This window comes from Lissotriton vulgaris, unplaced genomic scaffold (assembly GCF_964263255.1).
Source record: "Lissotriton vulgaris unplaced genomic scaffold, aLisVul1.2 SCAFFOLD_1282, whole genome shotgun sequence".
Classification (NCBI taxonomy): Eukaryota; Metazoa; Chordata; class Amphibia; order Caudata; family Salamandridae; genus Lissotriton; species Lissotriton vulgaris.
In genome coordinates, this window is record NW_028255078.1 from 510,543 (window position 1) to 530,546 (window position 20,004).

The following is a 20,004-nucleotide window of genomic DNA, read 5'->3' on the forward strand; positions in this document are numbered from 1 at the left end:
TCAACAATGGCAGCCACTCCCCTTTGTTTACTTTTGAGCAGACACCCAACTCTTTTCTCAAACTTTGATGGTTAAATACTGGAACCCGAACCAGTTCCACAATGATAGCTGTAACCATTTCTTTACTTTTGTGCTGCTGCTCAACTCTTTTAGCCAAACATGCATTTTTTAAAATGCAATGCCAGAACCCGAAACTGCATTGTATTTTACTTTACCACCATTCTGGGAGCTCCAGGAAATGAAGTGGAAGACAGATGAGATCCAGGGCAGGCAGCCTGTGGGCTCAAGCTCCCTCCCACACATACATAATCCTCCTCACTCAGTCCCAATCCAGCAATAAGCCTGCTTACTCTCCAGCTCCTTTCCACTTTCAGAGCTTGTGAATCAGGCAAAACATACCCTGCCCAGATTAAACCTGGGTATAGTTTGGCCCAGGCCAGAGTATACCCAAGGGCATAACGTGTCCTAGGTTAAACAATACATGGGGTTCAAAATAGACTGGGTCAGACCATTCCCAACCAGGCCACAATATGCCCCATCTGAAAGAGGACACTTAAACCTGGGTATAGTTTGGCCTAGGGCAAAGTATACACAGGAGATGAAGTGTCCTAAGCTAAACTATACCCCACCAGGCCGCACTTAAAATAATCTTAGTAAGCTAGTCAATGACCAAGGGAACAGCAGGGATCAGTTAATCCCCAGTGTTGGCATATCACATCTGTGCATGCCTCAAAATCTCAGAAGATGATACTGTGGGTCCCATGCTCCTTTCAGATGTCAACTGTGATGTTCTGGTTAAAATGACAATCATCCATGACACTCCGTTCAACCGCCAATAACAATATCCACTCTGCCCAGGAACACCAGTAGCGTGCCTTTGATCACCGACAACAGCAAAGACATTGCTGCTGGTTCCACTGTTTAAAGTGTCTGTGCTGTATTCATCACATGAATACAAAGTTGGAACCACACTGGATTGGACCAACAGTTGTGGAATCCTTGACCAAGGGGCGAGTTAAACAGAACAATAAGACAAACAAGGTACTGAGCAACACCTACCATGCCAGCAACCTTAAGCTTTACCAGTATGCAGAGGCTTCTCCATCACCCCAGTCCCCCAATGATTATCCCAGTGACTGCCGATGAATGCCCAAAGGAACCCACTACCAAGTTCAGGAAGAAAGTATCTTATATAACATGTGCATTTTGTAAAGCGCACGATTACCCGTAGGTGTCTTGGCGATGAACAGATGTTTATTACTACTAAATTCAATGGTACTCATTTTATCAACCTCAGATGGACGAAAGGCTGAGTGAACCCGCCTGGGTTTGAATCTGTGACCAGGAGGTCGAACACAGGTCCCTGCAGTGGCTGCTTTAGTCCACTGAGCCACCAGACCCGGCAGACTTAGCACCACACTTGGCCTTACTTTTGGTAAGGCTGTAGACTTTGGAAGAACAAGGGACCTCGGACAACCACAGGGTATATATAAAACAAAAGGTGATGGAAACTACAACTTCCGGGCAATCAGCTACATCTTGACAGGATCAGAAAACAACCTCTCCCTTCTCAGAGCTAAAGTCATCACCACATGAAGACTGTCTTGACAAAAAAACTACAGGACTTCTTGAACCAAGATTTGAATGAATATGTAAACCCCTCTGGCATCTCATGATCGAGTCTATGCAACGGAGCGGAGATCATGGCCACTGCTAATCTATTGAGTTGGGACATTGTCATCCACACAAACGTCTGACTACATGGATTGGTAGACTTATTCCACAAGTCTCAATTTACATTAAACAGAACATGCACTTTATCTTGAAAACAAGCATCATTTTGATCATATCAGTGTTGAACTTTGAACATTTATACTTGAGAGCATTAGTGTTAGAAATGTATTTTATTTTAAGTTATTCACACTTCGGAGAAGTATGGTACAGATCCAATCTTTGTGGAAGTTCCTATTTTTTCTGGTTGAAGCAATCAAATAGCATAGGTTTACAGTTTCAAATAAAATTTACTATTTCATGTGTACATCGCTCAACACTATTGATATCATGGGGTATGGTTTGGCCTAGGCCCTAACACACCCCAGCATATAAATTGGCCCAGGCCATAATATACCCAAGTATAATCTAGCATAGGCCGTTTTAACCCAGGGTATACTCCCACCTGGGGGTATACTATGGCCAGTTACACCAGGACTTTCTCTGGAGTAGTGCTCTTTAAAAAAACAATATCTCTCCGCAAGGAAATGCTGTGCAAGTGGTCTGTTTTCTTATTTCTATTCACAGACTAATTGCTGCTGCTTTAAGTTGCAGGATCCATGTGTTTTCTTACTCTTAACTTCACATATATGTTCTTGTGATTCTCTGTTGTGGTGCATCCACAAGTATGTTTTGTTTTACTGAGGTTTCATATTTAGCGGGCGATTGTTGCGGTCATGCAGTATAGCATACAGTCATTTTCAGACTCTGCAAACTTCCGTTCTACAAAAGTGAAGCTGCAGAGGGTATTAAAGGAGAGTGGTGCCTTTAAATGAAAAAGATTATGGTTCCTCAACTGGGCTCTCACTGCACTCCTGTTGCCTAAGCTTCATAATACTGCATAATGTGTGGACACTTTCCTGTGTAGTTCAGATTTAAAATAGGAACTATTGCTCTGTGCACTCTGCGGAGAGGCAAAGGATTAAATGTGCAGCTTTCTGTCTCACTGGCAGGCACAATTGACGACAACGGCGCCGCAGTTCTATTATGTTTACTATACTTTATATACAGCCTCCGATATGCACATTTTATATTTTAATAAAAACATTTGAAATAAAAAAAGAATCAGTGCCTTCATCTTAAATTCCTCAACTCTTACAGTACGATGTATTACTGGATTGGTACAAGAATGGAGAGGAAGGGAAGCAAATATTTAATTTGTGGTTCTAAGTTGAGGCATTTTTATACATTATAGTTCAGGATTAATGTTTTTACTTGTTTCTTGTACTAGTTAGGGGTTTCAGTAGCAAACTTGGGGAGAGTATGTGAACTAACGGCTAGCGCAGTCGACCCTGGGTAAATGGGTTGGGAGTCTCGACAGGGACGATCAACATACTGTGATTCTGGGCAAATCACTTAATCTCCCTGTGCCTAAGAAAAAATATATTTGTGTCCATCTGTAATGCAACTGGTGCTTCTGTAAAGCGCTCTGATACCGTCGGGTCTAGTTCACGCCATGTAAAACTCCCAAAAACTAATTTTCTGCTCCTACATCTTTCATTTTATATGTAAAAAGAAAGATGGGACCATAATTTGCCTGACACTGCTCTTCTCCGTCCTTGTGCCTCACACGGCTCCTCTGTTCTTGGGCTTCACTGCTCTTTTCCTCCCTCAGGCCTTGTGCCTCACACTGCTCTTCTCAATTTCCTTCTGCCACACTCTCCTCACGTGCACGTCATGCTACTCCACAATCAATTCCAACCCACATAATTCCACTACGTATGCATTCATGCACTCCATAACACATGGGTAAAACATTGCCATTTACAAAGCCAAACGCTCAAATCAAACAAATGAGACCTAGTCCATTTCCAATTTTTGTTAACCATGTTGTTCAACGGGTTGCAATAATACTTTACACATTGCTCTTAAACTAAGCCAGACTGCTGTGCCAAGCTACCAGAAGGTGATCACAGAATTTAGGATGTGTTGTGACTTACCTGGACTAGGATTGCGGCTCCTGCTGCTCCAGGTTGCAGACCTCGGCCAACCAGAAACCCAATTTTTATCACCCACATTCACAACCAAATCTTTCAGCTACCTTCTGCCTACTCAATATTCCACTTCCTACCCCACACTAAAACATTTCAACTCTTATTCTATTGATTCACCAGACCTCCCTCTGATCCACCAATAAGGCAAAACTTTCCCCCACTTAACCTAAAACCATTGCTCCAAACCAGTTTAGCCACTCAGATCATCATCACACCCAATTCTAGCCCCTTTCTTCAGCTTCACAACCCACTAGCCCTTCTCATTAAGAAGACACCCTCAAATCACTACAAAATGAAGCCTAACACCACAACAAAATGAGACTAACAAAATGTATCTAAACAAAATCTCACTCAAACACACAAGCATCCTAAAATACCTAGGTGCACCCACTCCGAAATACAACATAAGTTAAACCTCTACCTTACACTTTACAAGCAATAGATATACCAATCACTCGTACACAAACACTTTCATGTAGCTCATCCATTGCTGAAATCAGACAAATTGCCCTCATGTTCTACCCTTCACCCATACACTTTAAACATAAGCAAACTCCTTCACAACACTTCATAACCCAAGCCTACCTTTTGTGCAACTCCACTACCCATCTCCTCAACTTCAGCCAGTCCTGCCAACAACCCCCCACCCAGTGAAAAGAAAAAAGCCTTTTGCAGGGGGTTCAGAGTAACAACTGCCAACAGAACACACCCTACAACTTCAGAGTACTCACTCTTCTGCAGCACACATAAAAGTACCATATTGGACTTATCAAAAGTTAGGTTCTGTGTCAGTTAATAACGGACTCATAGCCGGAGGATATGGCACCTGTATTGCATGGAGTAGTTCCACCGGGCTATCAAACTGACAATCACAGCCAGAAAGTTGGGGGGGTGCTCATCCATTTTAAAAATAAAAAAAATGAAACCAAATCTAACCTAAATGCTACACCCCCAAATCCTGGTCACTGGCCTAGACATACACTACCAACAGCCAATTCTCAATTCCACAGCCATTGTAGGCCATGCCGTAGATGTCCTTTTCAGCAACCCACACTTAGTCACTATCCAAAGAATTACTCTGGTCACACCAATACCTGGTCATGTTGCCACTCCAGTCATTAAACCAGGTGAACCCCGCCTACTACTAGCCTTTGCCCACCATGCTCGCTCTTTGGGCTTCTTTCTTCTGCACTCTATAAGTCCATCGCATTCTCCACCAGTGTATGCCGCTGCATTTTGTGCGCTTGCTTGGGGACAGGGGGTTATGAGATTATGCTCTATACTGGTCTCACGGTGACAGGTGTAGTACATTATAGGTAGTAACAATAAGAGAGGGAAAAAGGGGCACCCTCGGTCCCCCGGGCAATCTCAGTTAAACAAGAGAGTGTCAAAAATTACAAAGACAATTAGCACAAGATCAGAGAGGAAGATCTTCCTGTCGGATTCACATTGGAAATCATTTAGGATTTATTAGAAGCCCTCACTCACCACCCTGGATGGTGACATGCTTCATCATCGGGCCCACCAGGAGAAGCCGAGTGCCTCCCTGGTGTGCTACAACGCCAGATTACTGCGGAGCTGGATTTTTTGTGACAGTGATGTGAAAAAATACGTGATATTAAAATTGTCAAAGAGCTGTACCAGAAAGAAAAATGTATTCAGTGGTCAGCCTGACAAGGTTAAAATATGTGTAGGGAAATGTGCCAATTAATGTATTGGTTATTTCCACTTAAAGTGGGGGTCGACATGTTCAGGACCATGTTTTGTGTACCTCCGTGGTGTGGGCGCGCTAAGGTCCACCCTACCAGAGGACGTGAAAGTTAAAAATGACTGTAAAAATTGTGCAGAAAAACAAACCATCAAGTTGTGGGAATTGCCTCTACTTTAGAGGAACCTGTATAGTTTGTACAAAAAACGATCCACGCCCCATAGGTCTCGGGAGGTGGGTGGGGCGAAAACGGCACACCGCATGCAACGCCCTGCACCCGCTCTGCACCTAGCGTCTCCTGCTACCGGACCTCGTGGATTATAGAGCAAAGTTCAGCCCACTTTGCTCTTGGCGCTCTTCACTTTCAGAGACAAAATGCAGTCTGTGGATAAATAGCACTTCTACCCAGGATGAACACAAAAGAAACCCTCCTTTGCCCAATAGTGATTTTGTAGTTTTTTTTTGGTTCTTTGAAAATCAGCAGTTCTAGGTAATGAACACTTGCTGTTGCTTACAACCCCCCGCAATGTGCAGGCCCATTTGTTCTGCAAGACAAACCCATTTCTTCACTGTGCTAGTTTAAAGTTCACAACAAGCATATTGCTTAGAACAGAAATCAGTGATAGTTTATAAAGCTGTTGATTCTTACTTCAATGGAAGCTTAAATCAACTTCTGATTTATGTTCCAAAGCAAATCTGCTTTCCCGGGTGACAGTCCAGCATGAATCATTCTACAACACTAATAAGAACATGGACTCAAGTTTGTGGTATTCATGTCACTACACATGACCTGTAATGCTGTGGGCAGTGGTCTTATTGCATGGGTTAGCATTAAAATAACTGCATGTTGGGCAACATGATTAACATTAGCCCTCTATTTGCAAGGTTTGGGTTGGTGCTGGCATTTGAAATGAGAATGAGTAAGGGGTTCAGGACCAGAGCCCCCATGGAGAGGGGGGGGGGGGGTAGGCAACAGCTGGTTTCTCCTACAGGAGAGTGCCATAGGATTCTCCAAGCTTAAAGATCCAAACCTGGGCTAAAGCCCAGTTGCTTAAATCCGCTAGCTTGAAACTGTCCCTAGCTTGCCACCCCTTCCATGTTCCTGGACCATTACAATATACCCATTTAGGATCCACATTCGTAACACCGCTTGCCAGGGCCAGACTGGGAAACCAAAAGCAGCGCTGGCAAACAAGCTCCAAGCAGCCCTGCTCCCTCAGTCTCCTTGTGGAACTCCTTCTGGTCGCAGAGCTCTACCTTTACACTCCCTCCTCTTGAAGCCTCACCTTGCCTTTTCCAATTAGCCTCAGGACGCTGGGAAGTTAGAGGCACCAGGACTCAAAAACAAGCCTCCAGAGCACCGAGGAATGTTCAGTGGGAATAAAAGGCCTGTCAAGCAGACTGCTGCCTCCCCCCCCCCCCATCCTCCACACACCACAAATGTCACTGATGAAATCCAGTAGATGGAAGGGATTTAAGTGAAATATTTTTATTAGAAAAATAAATTAATGCCTAAATAACCAGCCCCTTAAAAAGGGCCTGCTATACCACTGGTTTATTAATATAAATAAAAGTTAATATATATAATATGCAAGTTCCAACAATGTCATATCTGCTGTGGTCCTAGAACAGAACAAAACAGATTTCCACAGTGCAAAACAACAAATGTGTTAAAATCAGCAAAGTGCTCTCAGTTTTGCTTTGATTGCAGCCTCGTTAGCTCCTTTCACTGTAGCAACCTGAAAAAAAAAAAAAATAGGTGTGAGAAAATAAGCTATTGTAGACACCAACATCACAGCTCAAGGACAGGACAAAACATCCTCGTCTCAAATTTTAAGAGTAAAGTGGAGTATGAAAACCCTTGCAATACTATTAAAAGATAAAGTGCTCTTAGCAGCTCACTTCAGGGAGTGAGTGGGCAATTTTCTTTAGAGAATACCATATTACAATCCTCACGGAAAAATTGGTATGGTAAAAAAAGCTTACCCCCCCCCCCCCCCCCCAAAAAAAAACCCACACAATTTTAAACCTTGCTGCTTTTCAATTTTGTTCAGCCCTTACACATCCGAATGGAGATCTGTAAAATTTATATTTTTCTAGTTGTTTTGTCCCTGTGAAAGAAAGCAGCTTCTTTGCATAACCGGTCACACCCAGCGGCCTCTGAACCATCCATGGACTCAAATTAGTGGAAAGGGACCTCCAATATACCCCCCCCCCCCCTCCCCTCGTCCATTTCCATTTCCATGGACGTAAAGGGAGCAGTTCGTAAAATGCTGATGCCATGAATCCAAGAAGCTTAGTTGGTCTCTAGCCAACGTTACAGCTAAAGAGTCAGAAACCACACTTCAGGTATTTTAGTTTCCATGGCTTATTGTGTGGCACTTAATTCCAGTTTTCTACAAGAAACAAAGGTTTCAGCTGATAGCAGGGGTCTTAATTTGCTGTTTAAAGAGCTTCAAATTGTGATAGAAAAGCAGAAATCCACAGATACCTTCTTAAAATCCTTGATGAAAATGAAGGTGGGCATTGCTTCTATTCGGTATCTTTCGGCCAACACCTGTTGGGAAGACACGACAATATAATTGCAGCACATTAGTTTAATGTTAGTCGCAGTTATAACTGAAATGACAGTTTTTCGGGAATGCCATGCCTTCTGCACACCCAGCCAAGCAAACCACGACTCCAGGAGTCACCATCTGCACCTGTAGAATGCCACAAGTTCAGATGCAGTTACCACCGTGCATTAGGTTAATGGAGGTTGACGCTAATGTATCTTCGAAGTACATGCGTATATTGGCCACACATTTTAAATTCAAGTCGTGGAGACTGCCAAGTCGGCCAAGAAAAAGTGACTCCAATGCACAGGTTGTACAAACTAAATGTAACCCTCTCGTTAATTCAGCCAGTACCTGTGCAGGGCCACTAAAAATTAAAATGAAAAGGTGCTTTTCGGAATCTCCGCAAACTGCTCTGCTCAATTTGGGAATGCAGAGAAGAATAGTTCTAAACCAAGACCGTGAAAATGTTAAATTAAAAAAGAATTTTAAAACTAAACGCAACCCTACTTTGTTTTAGCCTGCGTCAGATCTCTGGCTAAGGGCTAACAAGTGGCAACTCCAAGTTAAGGGATTTCAATTCTTTTTTTGTGGGGTGGGCGTGGGGCCTCCCCTTTTCGGAAAGTTACGTTTATCGATCACAGTATCAGTGTTAAGGGTCACAGTATCAGTGTTAAGGGCTCCGTTTCACTTACCGGGCTGTCATCAACATCCACTTTCAGAAATACTACACCACGGTACTCCGTGCTGAACTTCTGCAGAAAGTATATAATGAAAAACAAAGTTATGCACGTCATGGACCCTCACACCTGCTAGGAAGCATGCATCAAGCCACACTATGCACTTCATACCTTTGAACATACGAATAAAACCATTTCATGTAAGGCATTTATTTACCGGCAAACACCAGCACGAAGTAGGATGCACACGGGACGAGTAAATATTTTCAGAATACTAGGGAACAGACATGCAAGAACCGATGCACACTTAAGCCTATCCGAAATTTGACATTTAACCAGTTCAATCAACAAGCATTTACAATGCAATGGTTTTGCCTTTGTTAAAGTTAGAGGGATTGGCATTGCTCTTGACATTATTTTTATTTATGTTTTTTTTAACATAAATAAATGGCATTGTCATTTACAATGCCACTAGCTTTATCTCTCGCAAATGACACACACCAACACCCACAGAGAGCCCCCCCAACACACACAAACCCCCCCCCCCACACACACACAGAGCCCCCCCACACACAGCCACACAAAGCCCCCCACACACACCCACACAGAGCCCCCCCACACACACACCTTCTGGCCCATTATCTTTTCTCCTCATCAAAATAACTGCCACACCCCTTTCTTTGTTCTGAAAATGGTAGGTAGCAAGCCATTTCAAATCTAGGGGGCTGTGGCCTAAAGAGAACTTTCTGAGGGCATGGAAAGAACAGCAGTCTCCTTTTTCATGGATGAGCATCCCCTAGCTCGGTTCTTATGCTCCACCTGTCTTTTTTTGATACTTCCTCCATTCTTTCCATAGTGTCAACAGTGGGTCAATATGCTTTGTCCTTTCTTTCCATAGCATCATGGCCGCTGTTGGATTCGATACCAAGTACAATGCAACGGTTTTGCCTTTGACAAAGTTAGAGCTATTGGCACTTTAAATGACAAATTGTTTATTTATGTGTTAGTTTTGAAAACAGATAAATAAATGGCATGGTCATTTACAATGCCAATAGCTTAATCTTTTGCAAATGCGAGACCTATTGCATTTGCACCCACACCCCCACACAGCCACACGCACACAGAGCCACACACAGCCCACCCCCACACACACACAGCCCTACACACAAACAGCATCACACAGCATCACACACACAGCATCACGCACACACACACAGCAACACACACACACACAGCAACACACACACCGCAACACACACACACACACCGCAACACACACACACACACCGCAACACACACACACACCGCAACACACACACACACCGCAACACACACACACACCGCAACACACACACACACCGCAACACACACACACACCGCATCACACACAGCAACACACACACACACACAGCAACACACACACACACAGCAACACACACACACACAGCAACACACACACCGCAACACACACACACACCGCAACACACACACAGCATCACACACACACACACACAGCATCACACACACACACACACACACACACACAGCAACACACACACACACAGCAACACACACACACACAGCAAACACACACACACCACAACACACACACACACACAGCAACACACACACACACCGCAACACACACACACACCGCAACACACACACACACCGCAACACACACACACACCGCAACACACACACAGCATCACACACACACACACACACAGCATCACACACACACACAGCATCACACACACACACCGCATCACACACACACACAGCATCACACACACACACAGCATCACACACACACACACAGCATCACACACACACACACAGCATCACACACACAGCATCACACACACACACACAGCATCACACACAGCATCACACACACACACAGCATCACACACACACACAGCATCACAGGGGAGCAAAGAATTATGTGACAGTGGAGCAACGAATTATGTGACAGGGGATCACATACAACAACGTGAACCAGGTTAAGGAAGATGTCAGGAGCTAAGGCACATAACCCCAACTAGCCCTTCGGTTCTCAAAAACAGTATTCAGAGGCTCGGCACCTCTTCTCACAGAGTAAGCACTATCTGCACTCACTGTATCAGCTTCCTGGGTTTAGGGCATGACTCAAAGGCAACGGTGAGTTGTCAAACTCATGAAGGAGAGTCACATGGGGACAAATTCTGTAAGAGGGACAGATAAAAACAAACATGTGCCTCGAATCAGAACCGCACATTCGTCAAAGCCAGGATGGCAAACCCAGGTTCCCTAAAGGGGTAATCATTATTTCATTTTCCCCGGGTATCCCTCAAGTCCTGAGCGCTACTTACCAAACAGTTCACCCAAACTCGCTGGTAATAGCTGGTTTCACCGTTCCACAATCACTAGTTATCAACTGGGAAATCTCAGAACTCAGCCCGCTGAGATCCGTGTACTTGTGTCGCATTCAGGAATCAAAATCTAAAACAACAAGCTTCAACTAATACAGAGACAGACTCGCATGCATACCACAGTCCACAACAGAGTCAGTTACACTCAGACAGAAAGACAACCTCACAAACACCTGGAAGCATGGTTTGTGCACACAGCATAAGGAACAATGCAGCCCAACATGCTCGCAAGAATATATGAAGAAATTAAATGACACATGTAGCCAGACAAGAAGCGACAAACAAGATCAGTAGACCCGAGTACACCACAACTCGTTCACACGATAGACCCAAAATTGCCGCACACAATATATACATAAATTCTTGCGCACATTATAAGATAGGTAAAATAAGTATCCTGGTAAACGGACAACAGGCCAACCCGCACATCGCCAAGCACAACCTTGGGCTCAGGGAAATACTTCATGTCAGGTACCGACAGAAAACGGCACAGAGACACGCGATCGGACAGGCACACAAAAACACGAAGAGGCAGACACACACTGGGGAAAGGCACAAAGTCAAGGAAAGACAGGCACAGAGAAACGCCAACAAACGGACACAGAAATATAAAATCAAGCAGGCACAATCCACAAACTGGCACATAGAGACACATTCCGACAGTCATACAAATAAAAGGACAGGCACATAGAGACACTGCAACAGAATACACATACAGCAGCAAATACACAAAGATGGACAAAGAACTGCTCGTATAGTTAGTTAACTCCTGGGAAGCCCATGATACTAATATAAGAACGGAGTGCCCTGCCTTCCCTTAGATTGTGGAGAACAGCAAGTGAATTTTTCGTTCAGTGATCTCAAAGACAGGAAGACCAAAAGAGAGAGGACATTGACCTACATCACACGAGGAGAATGAGCGTATTTTATCGAACGTGTTCATGCAGTATAAAAAAACATTTCCAAAACAGACCTCCACTGGTGGCAATCCCGGGCTCTGGTCTACTCTCCCAAGTGAGGAACAGCAGATACCGATCCATAACCTTGGCAAAAATTGCTCCACCTGCCAATGCTCAGGGAGAGAACAGCCGCCGCTCTATCCGAGCAGAGCTACAAAGCGCTGCAGCATCCGAAAAACCCGCTGCAACCCGACGCACTTCCGCCCAGCTGCGAGCAGCAACAGCGAGGTCGGACAACGCGGCCAGGACAACTTTTGTTTGGAAAAAATTCCGTATTGCAAGGAGCTTTTATCTTGTAACTTCTTATTTTACATTAAAAAAAATAACTATAAAATGCTTCGTCCCATTGTTCCATACCACCTCCCACCCCCGTTCCTCTTGCCAACCATACCTTCCCTTGGAAGCACAGGGCTCTATAAATCGCATGTTTTGCCCCACTTTCCAGTTCTCTTACCTGCGGAGTCCTGGGCAAGGGCTGCCCGCTGCTGCCGGGACTGGCAGGTCCATGGTGTCCTCTCTGCTGTGCGGCCCCCCAGCCTCCAGCTCCAGGTGGACCTCCATATTGCGGGGCCGGGGCTCCGTCAGGACCTTCGGGAGGGTAGCCGGGGTAAGCGCGGGTGGGCGCGGTCAGCAACTGGTTCAGAGTCGGGGTGGCGGTGGGAGAGCCCCCTAGGAAGCGCTGGGGGCCTCCAGGGTAGGGCTTAGCGCGAGGGTAGGGCGGGTAGGCCTGGCCTGGATAGGGAGGGTATGCCGGGTAGTAAGATTCTGGGGGCTCTCGGTAGGGCGCACCATAACCACCAGGCTGATAGGCTCCGGGGGGCTGGTGGGTCCGTTGCTTTCAGGGGCGGCCGGCTCTCCGCCGCCGGGAGGAGAGGCCTCTTCTTCGTCGGGGCCACTTTCCGGCCCGCTGTCTGCGGCCACCTCGCCCGGCTCCTCGGGTCCCCCGCTTGGCTTCAGCTCCGGGGGACTGCCGAGGCCTGAAGGGGGGGCTGCGGCCGAGGCCACCTGCGCGGCCATCAACGGGGACGGGAGACGCTGCGAGCAGGAGAGGGGGTGGGAACAACAGAGACCAGGGGGAGGGGAGTCTGCGGGGAGCGGGCCTGGCTGAGACAACAGGAAAGCACGGTCACCAGCGGGAGGGGGGCGGGAACGGGGACGGGAGACGCTGCGAGCAGGAGAGGGGGTGGGAACAACGGAGACCAGGGGGAGGGGAGTCTGCGGGGAGCGGGCCTGGCTGAGACAACAGGAAAGCACGGTCACCAGCGGGAGGGGGGCGGGAACGGGGACGGGAGACACTGCGAGCAGGAGAGGGGGTGGGAACAATGGAGACCAGGGGGAGGGGAGTCTGCGGGGAGCGGGCCTGGCTGAGACAACAGGAAAGCACGGTCACCAGCGGGAGGGGGGCGGGAACGGGGACGGGAGACGCTGCGAGCAGGAGAGGGGGTGGGAACAACGGAGACCAGGGGGAGGGGAGTCTGCGGGGAGCGGGCCTGGCTGAGACAACAGGAAAGCACGGTCACCAGCGGGAGGGGGGCGGGAACGGGGACGGGAGACGCTGCGAGCAGGAGAGGGGGTGGGAACAGCGGGAAATTAAAGCAAGCACTCACCTGGACTTCTTCCGGGTGCCTTCAATGCCGGACCGGATTCGGGGGCGTTCCCGGCTTTCGGCTGACGTCGCGTGACGTCGGCAAAAGCCAAAGAATCTCGGGAACGCCCCCGTGTCTGGTCCGGCATTGACGGACAGGCCCCTCATCCAATGGCTAGGCTCCATTTATGGAGCCAGCCAATGAATGACGAGGGCCGACCCAAAGCCACACTACAGTTCTCATTAGGTTTTTGCTGCGCAAAAAAGATGCGCAGAGCGCATCTTTTTGGCGAGGCAAAACCTAAAAATCACTCATGGCAATCAGACCACAGTAGAAATGGTCCACTTTGGATGGGGCAAGATGGCGGCGGCGTCTTAGATCGCTGCGAGAGGCTCCACTGACCAGTACCTCGCGGTACTAAAATGCGCTGGATAATGCTCATGTCTGGAGAAATAGGCGGCAGTGCAACTTATTAATCAATGCGGAGCCAAGGAGATCGGAAAGAAATAATGGTTTCTCTTTCACCAGCTACACTGTGTAAATGTTAAACACCGGCAACAAAGTAGCGCTTCAGGGCTTTCTCTATCGGCTGTTCTCGGCTACAGTTTAGAAGGCTGGACGGAGGAGCTCTGTTCTGCTCTGGCAACAAAGTAGCGATTCAGGACTTACTTTTTTATACTGCCTGCTTTTGGCTGCGGTGTTGAAGGCTGGATGGAAGGGTTTTGTGCTGGGAATCACCGGAGTGCGGCGGACTCGGCTACAACCTTGGAGCTCCGCTCTCGCCTTACCCTCTTCTCCTCGCTGATTGGATTTGCGGTGATACGATTTCTTGGACACACCCAAGGAACCGGAGGTACTGGAGACGCTGCAGCTCAGCACAGCGTGGGCTGCTTTCCCGACAGTCCTGTTGCACTGGTTGAACCTCGTTCCCACTTAGAGAGCAGCCCTTACGCCCTGGTGGACACAAGAGAGATGGCTCCAAAGAACGCGGCTGCGGCGGCCGCTGCAGCCTCTAAACTCGGGCAGCAAAACAGGCTCTCCGTGACAGGGAACTGGCAATGAAACGAACTGGCACACAAGGATTAGGCGGTACTCTGGGCTCTGGCCCTAGCCCTAGCCCTGAAAATATACAAAATTTGGCACCATCAAAGCAAGCTAAATCTTTAAAGCAGCAACAAACTACACCCCGATCTGGCCCTTCAGTGGTTGACCTCTTAAGAAAAATACCAGCCCCGTCTACCCCGTCTACCCCTCACCTATCTACGACTACAGCGATGGATGATCCCTCCTTTCCAGGATTGGAAACTACAGGTGAGACGCGGAGCGGGACAGCAGATGGTGCTTGTGAACCTAGTCGGGAGGGGGAGAAGTCAAAACAAACGATTTCTGAACCTGTTAACAAACAACTGAAGCTTACAGAAGACAATAACCAACATACATCTCCCTGTGCCACCATTGCTCCCACAAACACTGAAGATACTGATGGGTCTTTGTCTCTAATACACTATGACTTTGACTGTGAGTAATGAGCAAGAGCCAGAGCTTGAGCACGATCATGAGATAGAAATTGAAACTGACACTGCAAAATCAGCTATACATCAGGGGCAGGATGCAGGGGGGAAAAATAAACCTAAAGGAAGTGCGACAAAATCTTTAAAACCACATAAGGAGTGCAAGGACTATACTGTGTCCGATTCACTGGACACAGATAGAGATCCCTCTGATTTCTATTCCATATCTGAAGGGGCCGATGACCTGAGATGGTCACATGATTCAGAGGTGGAATCGGAGATCAATACAGGCACTGGCACGGACTCTGGTACTAGTGCGATAGAGAGTGACCACGACCCAGCTCGAAATGGCTCCAGAGAGGGCAAGAGGACAGTACGGAGGAAAAAAGGACCCACCATGGTGCTGCAGATCTACAGTGGGATTATTCTCCATCAACAGCGCCGGTTCTGAACTCACAAGAGCATGCTTCTACATCTCTAACTGAGCCAAGTATACCTAATTAACAACAAAATGCCACACTGAATACAGTAATGGATACAGTTTTACAGGCAATTGCTTCCCATCGCGAACAAACCTCGAGGGATGGTCGAAGAGCGCAATTAGCACTACATAAGGTACAAGGTGTGGTTCGTAAACTATCAAAATCTGTTGCAGCATCGAACGCAAGGATGACGGAGATGGAGGATCGTATAGTAGCCAACAAAGCTAATGCCACAGCCACTCAAGAGCAAGTTGAATCCCATGAGGAGGAATTGAAAGACGTTAGATGGAAGCTGGAGGACATGGAGAATCGTCTTCGACGCAATAATCTCCGCGTCCTTGGGATTCCGGAAAAAAGTGAGGGAGAGGACATACGCTCCTTTATTATTCAACTATTTAAAGACACTTTACCGGAACTAGCTTCTTAGAACTGGGACTTGGAAGTGCAGCGAGTACACAGAGTTCCATCTAGGATGATGGAGTCTTCATTACAAGGAAAGTATCCCCGTGCAGTGTTGGTATACTTTGGTAACTTTCTCCTCCGTCAGGCCATTGCTGACAAAGCAAAACCCGAAGCCCGGCGAACTAGAAATGATCTCTTATTTTGTCAGGCCGGATTTTTGCCACACTACCGTGGAGCGAAGATGGCGGCTTCGTCAAATGATTAAACCGTTTATGGACAAAAACGCCCAAGTATATCTCAATAACCCTGCTAAATTGAAAGTTATCTACAAAGGTCAGGCTAAATTCTTCACGTTTGAGATTAAAGCCAAAGAGTATCTAGACAGTCTAACATAAGCCTAGAAAAACCTATATATTGTAGTCTCTTTTTATTTAGACATCGCGCTTAGCTTAGCTATATATTCTAATAATTCCTTGTTAGCTATGTAACAGGGCAGTAGATTCTAAAATAATCCTATTTCTCTAATTTTTCTTTTTATTTTGATACACTATTTGAGCACTCTTATTTTCTTGTGTACATGCTTTTCTAATCTAATGGGTTTAACTATGCATGTATTGTTTGTGGTTGCTTATGGTACTGGTCAGGGACCATCTCACCATCACTATAGACTCTATCAGAGTCTAAATGCCTCATGGATTGGTGAGGGGGGGGGAGGGGAGTTGAGGGTGGGGGCAGGGGGGGAGAAATAAAAAAGAAATAGCAACTTCAGACAAATAAATCAATTTCAAACAAACTTTTTGCCTAGAATACGAGATCATGTGATGGCTAAAGGGAGGAAAGTGACAAATCAGAATAGGAACATGTGGATTGAAACATGTGTATATATATACACCTTACCATGCGGTTAAGTCTAGGTTCAGAACTGCCATATTAAATGGGGAGATTAAAACTTTGTAATTGGAATATTGCAGGCTTGAATGACAGGAAAAAAAGGGCACAGCTATATCAACTATTGAAGCAAGATCCAGTGGACATACTGTGCCTGCAAGAAACTCATATAGCAGATTCAGATAAAGATCTCTTGAAGATCCCAGGGTATAATGTGATCGTAGCCACTTCCCAAACAGCTAAAACCAGGGGGGTTGCAATTCTGGCCAAACCACTGCTTGGTAATCCTAGACGCAAATTAGCTGACAAACACGGAAGGTGGGCTATAGTACAATTAGAACAGGGTCTCACGATCTGTGCAATTTATGGGTCAAACTTAGATGACCCTACAACATTCAGGGATATGGATCTAGAACTAGCCTCCTGGCCTTCTCCTCTGTGGAGATTTTAATATTTCAGTGGGGGGTTATGTTCTTAATCAATTGCCCCTGAACTACAATGGCCGTAAGCCTAAGGTATATAGGGCCATACGCCAATTAATGGATAACCATAATTTGCGAGATGTCTGGGACTTGAAAAAACATCATGACTCTGGTTTCACTTTCTTTTCATACCCTCACAACAAATATGTCCGAATCGATTACATCATGACTTCCTTGATGGATCCGGAAATATTAGATATAATCAAATCCCCAAGAATAATATCGGACCATAATGCACTTACCTTTATCATCAATCTGCCTAGTCATAATATACCCAAATCACAATGGACCTTTGACAGAAAGTTACTTGTCAATGCGGAATATATAACCCATATAACATCCTGGGCTCAGGTTTTTTTTTACTGTAATAGATTTAGTGCATCTAGATTAATTGTGTGGGATTGCTTTAAAGCAGCACTAAGGGGTGAAACTATTTCTTTTGTTGCCAAAAGGAAAAAGAGGGAAGACATCAACAACTATGAGCTCAATCTGGAGCTGTCCAATCTCGAAGTTCAACATGCAACCCAGGTCCATCAAGGAAACCTAGCCTATGATATTCTTCATAAAATAACAGTTTTGAAAACTGAAATTAACAGTTCATAAATTAGGAAAGCCGCAGAAACATATGAATCAAACAAAAGAAGTCTATATGAATCCGGGGAAAATGTTGGCAGGCAGTTAGCCTTACGTACACGCCAAAAACAATCATACAATAACATAAAAATGATTGAGTACGAGGGTCACCAATATACCTCCGCACAGGATATCATCGGAGTATTCCAGAGGTACTACCAAAAATTATATCAAAATGAAGATCAATACTCTAGCAAAGAATTTAAAACTTTTCTTAACAACTTGCTATTAGAGATAGGCCACAATCCACTGATTGATGAATCAATTAAAGAAGAATTGGATAGGGACATCTCGATTGTAGAACTGGAACGGGCGCTAGCTGAGCTCGCAAATGGCAAAGCCGCAGGTCCTGATAAAATTCCCTTGGACCTCTACAAAATATTAAATAAACAAATACTACCCTACATATTAGATCTTTTTCTAGGGGTCCAATGTAATTCAATACCACCAGAATCTTGGAAATATACCAATATAGCAATATTTGCTAAAAAAGGCAAACCCCCACATCTCCCATCATCATACAGACCCATTTCTCTTATAAACTCCGACTCCAAATTATATGCCAAGGTCTTGGCTAATCGGCTGAGTCGGGTCATCGAACGTCTTGTCTCCCCGTGGCAACATGGCTTTATCCCAGGGAAGGGTACCACAGATCATACCCGCAGAGCCATTGCCCTTTTTGACATCATGGGCGCCACGGGGGGTAGGATGTCGATGATCCTGCTCGATGCCGAAAAGGCATTTGACCGTGTTTCCTGGCAATTTCTGTGGAACATACTGGCGTTGAACAACATCGGGTACAAATTCATCAATGCTATAAAAGCCCTATATGTTGGACCACTAGCTAAACTTAACATATGTGGGTCGCAGTCGGAGTTTATCGAGATACAAAGAGGTACAAGACAGGGCTGTCCCTGTTCCGTTATTATTTGCCCTTTATATAAATCCCCTTATTTTAAAACTTCTTTCCTCACCTCTTATTAAACCTGTTATGGTGGATCGATTCTCAACAAAAATTTTGGCCTACGCCGATGACGTGGCTGTTCTAACAACAAACCCAACTGAGGCAATTAGCGAAATTGAACTAATTACTTATACTTTTGGTATTTACTCAGGCTATTCCCTTAACAGGGATAAAACAATGGTCCTATGCACGAATAATACGATATTTGAAAGCCCTTATAAAGTTAAACAAGCCACATATTTAGGGGTCATTATATCCTCCAACGTGAGCGAAATTAATCACCTTAACTATACCCCCCTGAATAAAAAGATTAAAGAAGATCTTAGAAGAGTGGACAACTTACATCTGTCTATTATCGGAAGGGCCAACTACTTAAAAATGAACATCTTCCCAAAAATACTCTATTTCGAACAATACCACTCTTGGCCGGAGGTAACTATATAAAGACTCTTGACTCCTCCATGTCTAAATTTATTTGGAGTTACGGTAAAATCAGAAGGGCTCTACCATACCTAACTCTACCTTTAGAAAGGGGGGGATTGGCTATCCCTAACTTAACATTATATTTATGGGCAACACTGATCCAACACATGGGCCCTCTGTTAAATTCACGTACTATACGTAATAATGAACATTACAATATCCCTTCTATTTATGAGCTTAGCCTGGGGACTAAATGTCAGGGGTTATTTCTGAGGCAGATTGAACCATCTTATTTAAAAAAAATTAAGTTCAAAGTGGTTGTTGATGCCTGGAAGGTCTGGAAATTTACATCAAAACAACTGAAGATCCCTAAGTTTACTAAATATACTCCCTTGTGGGATAGTTCAATTATTCCGGCTTGCCTTAACGATAGTACCTCCCGGAGATGGGCGAATATAGGTATTCAGACAGTGGCAGATTTCTTAAATCCAGTTGGTATTACTACCTTTGAATGGCTTCAACAGAAATACACCATTCCTGCCACTGATTCTTA

The 20,004-nt window shown here is 45.4% G+C and overlaps 1 protein-coding gene across 1 annotated transcript in view; it reads right to left on the reverse strand.

Moving 5' to 3' along the window:
- Positions 1–7,017: 7,017 nt before the first annotated feature.
- Positions 7,018–20,004, reverse strand: part of LOC147659253 (uncharacterized) — a 28,212-nt gene continuing 15,225 nt past the window's right edge. The window contains exons 3-5 of the mRNA XM_086951848.1: positions 8,723–8,782; positions 7,964–8,029; positions 7,018–7,211 (exon numbers count right to left, since the gene is read on the reverse strand). Of these exons, the coding sequence (XP_086807974.1) occupies positions 7,149–7,211; positions 7,964–8,029; positions 8,723–8,782 (189 nt within the window). The 3' untranslated portion in view covers positions 7,018–7,148. The remainder of the gene's footprint in view (positions 7,212–7,963; positions 8,030–8,722; positions 8,783–20,004) is intronic.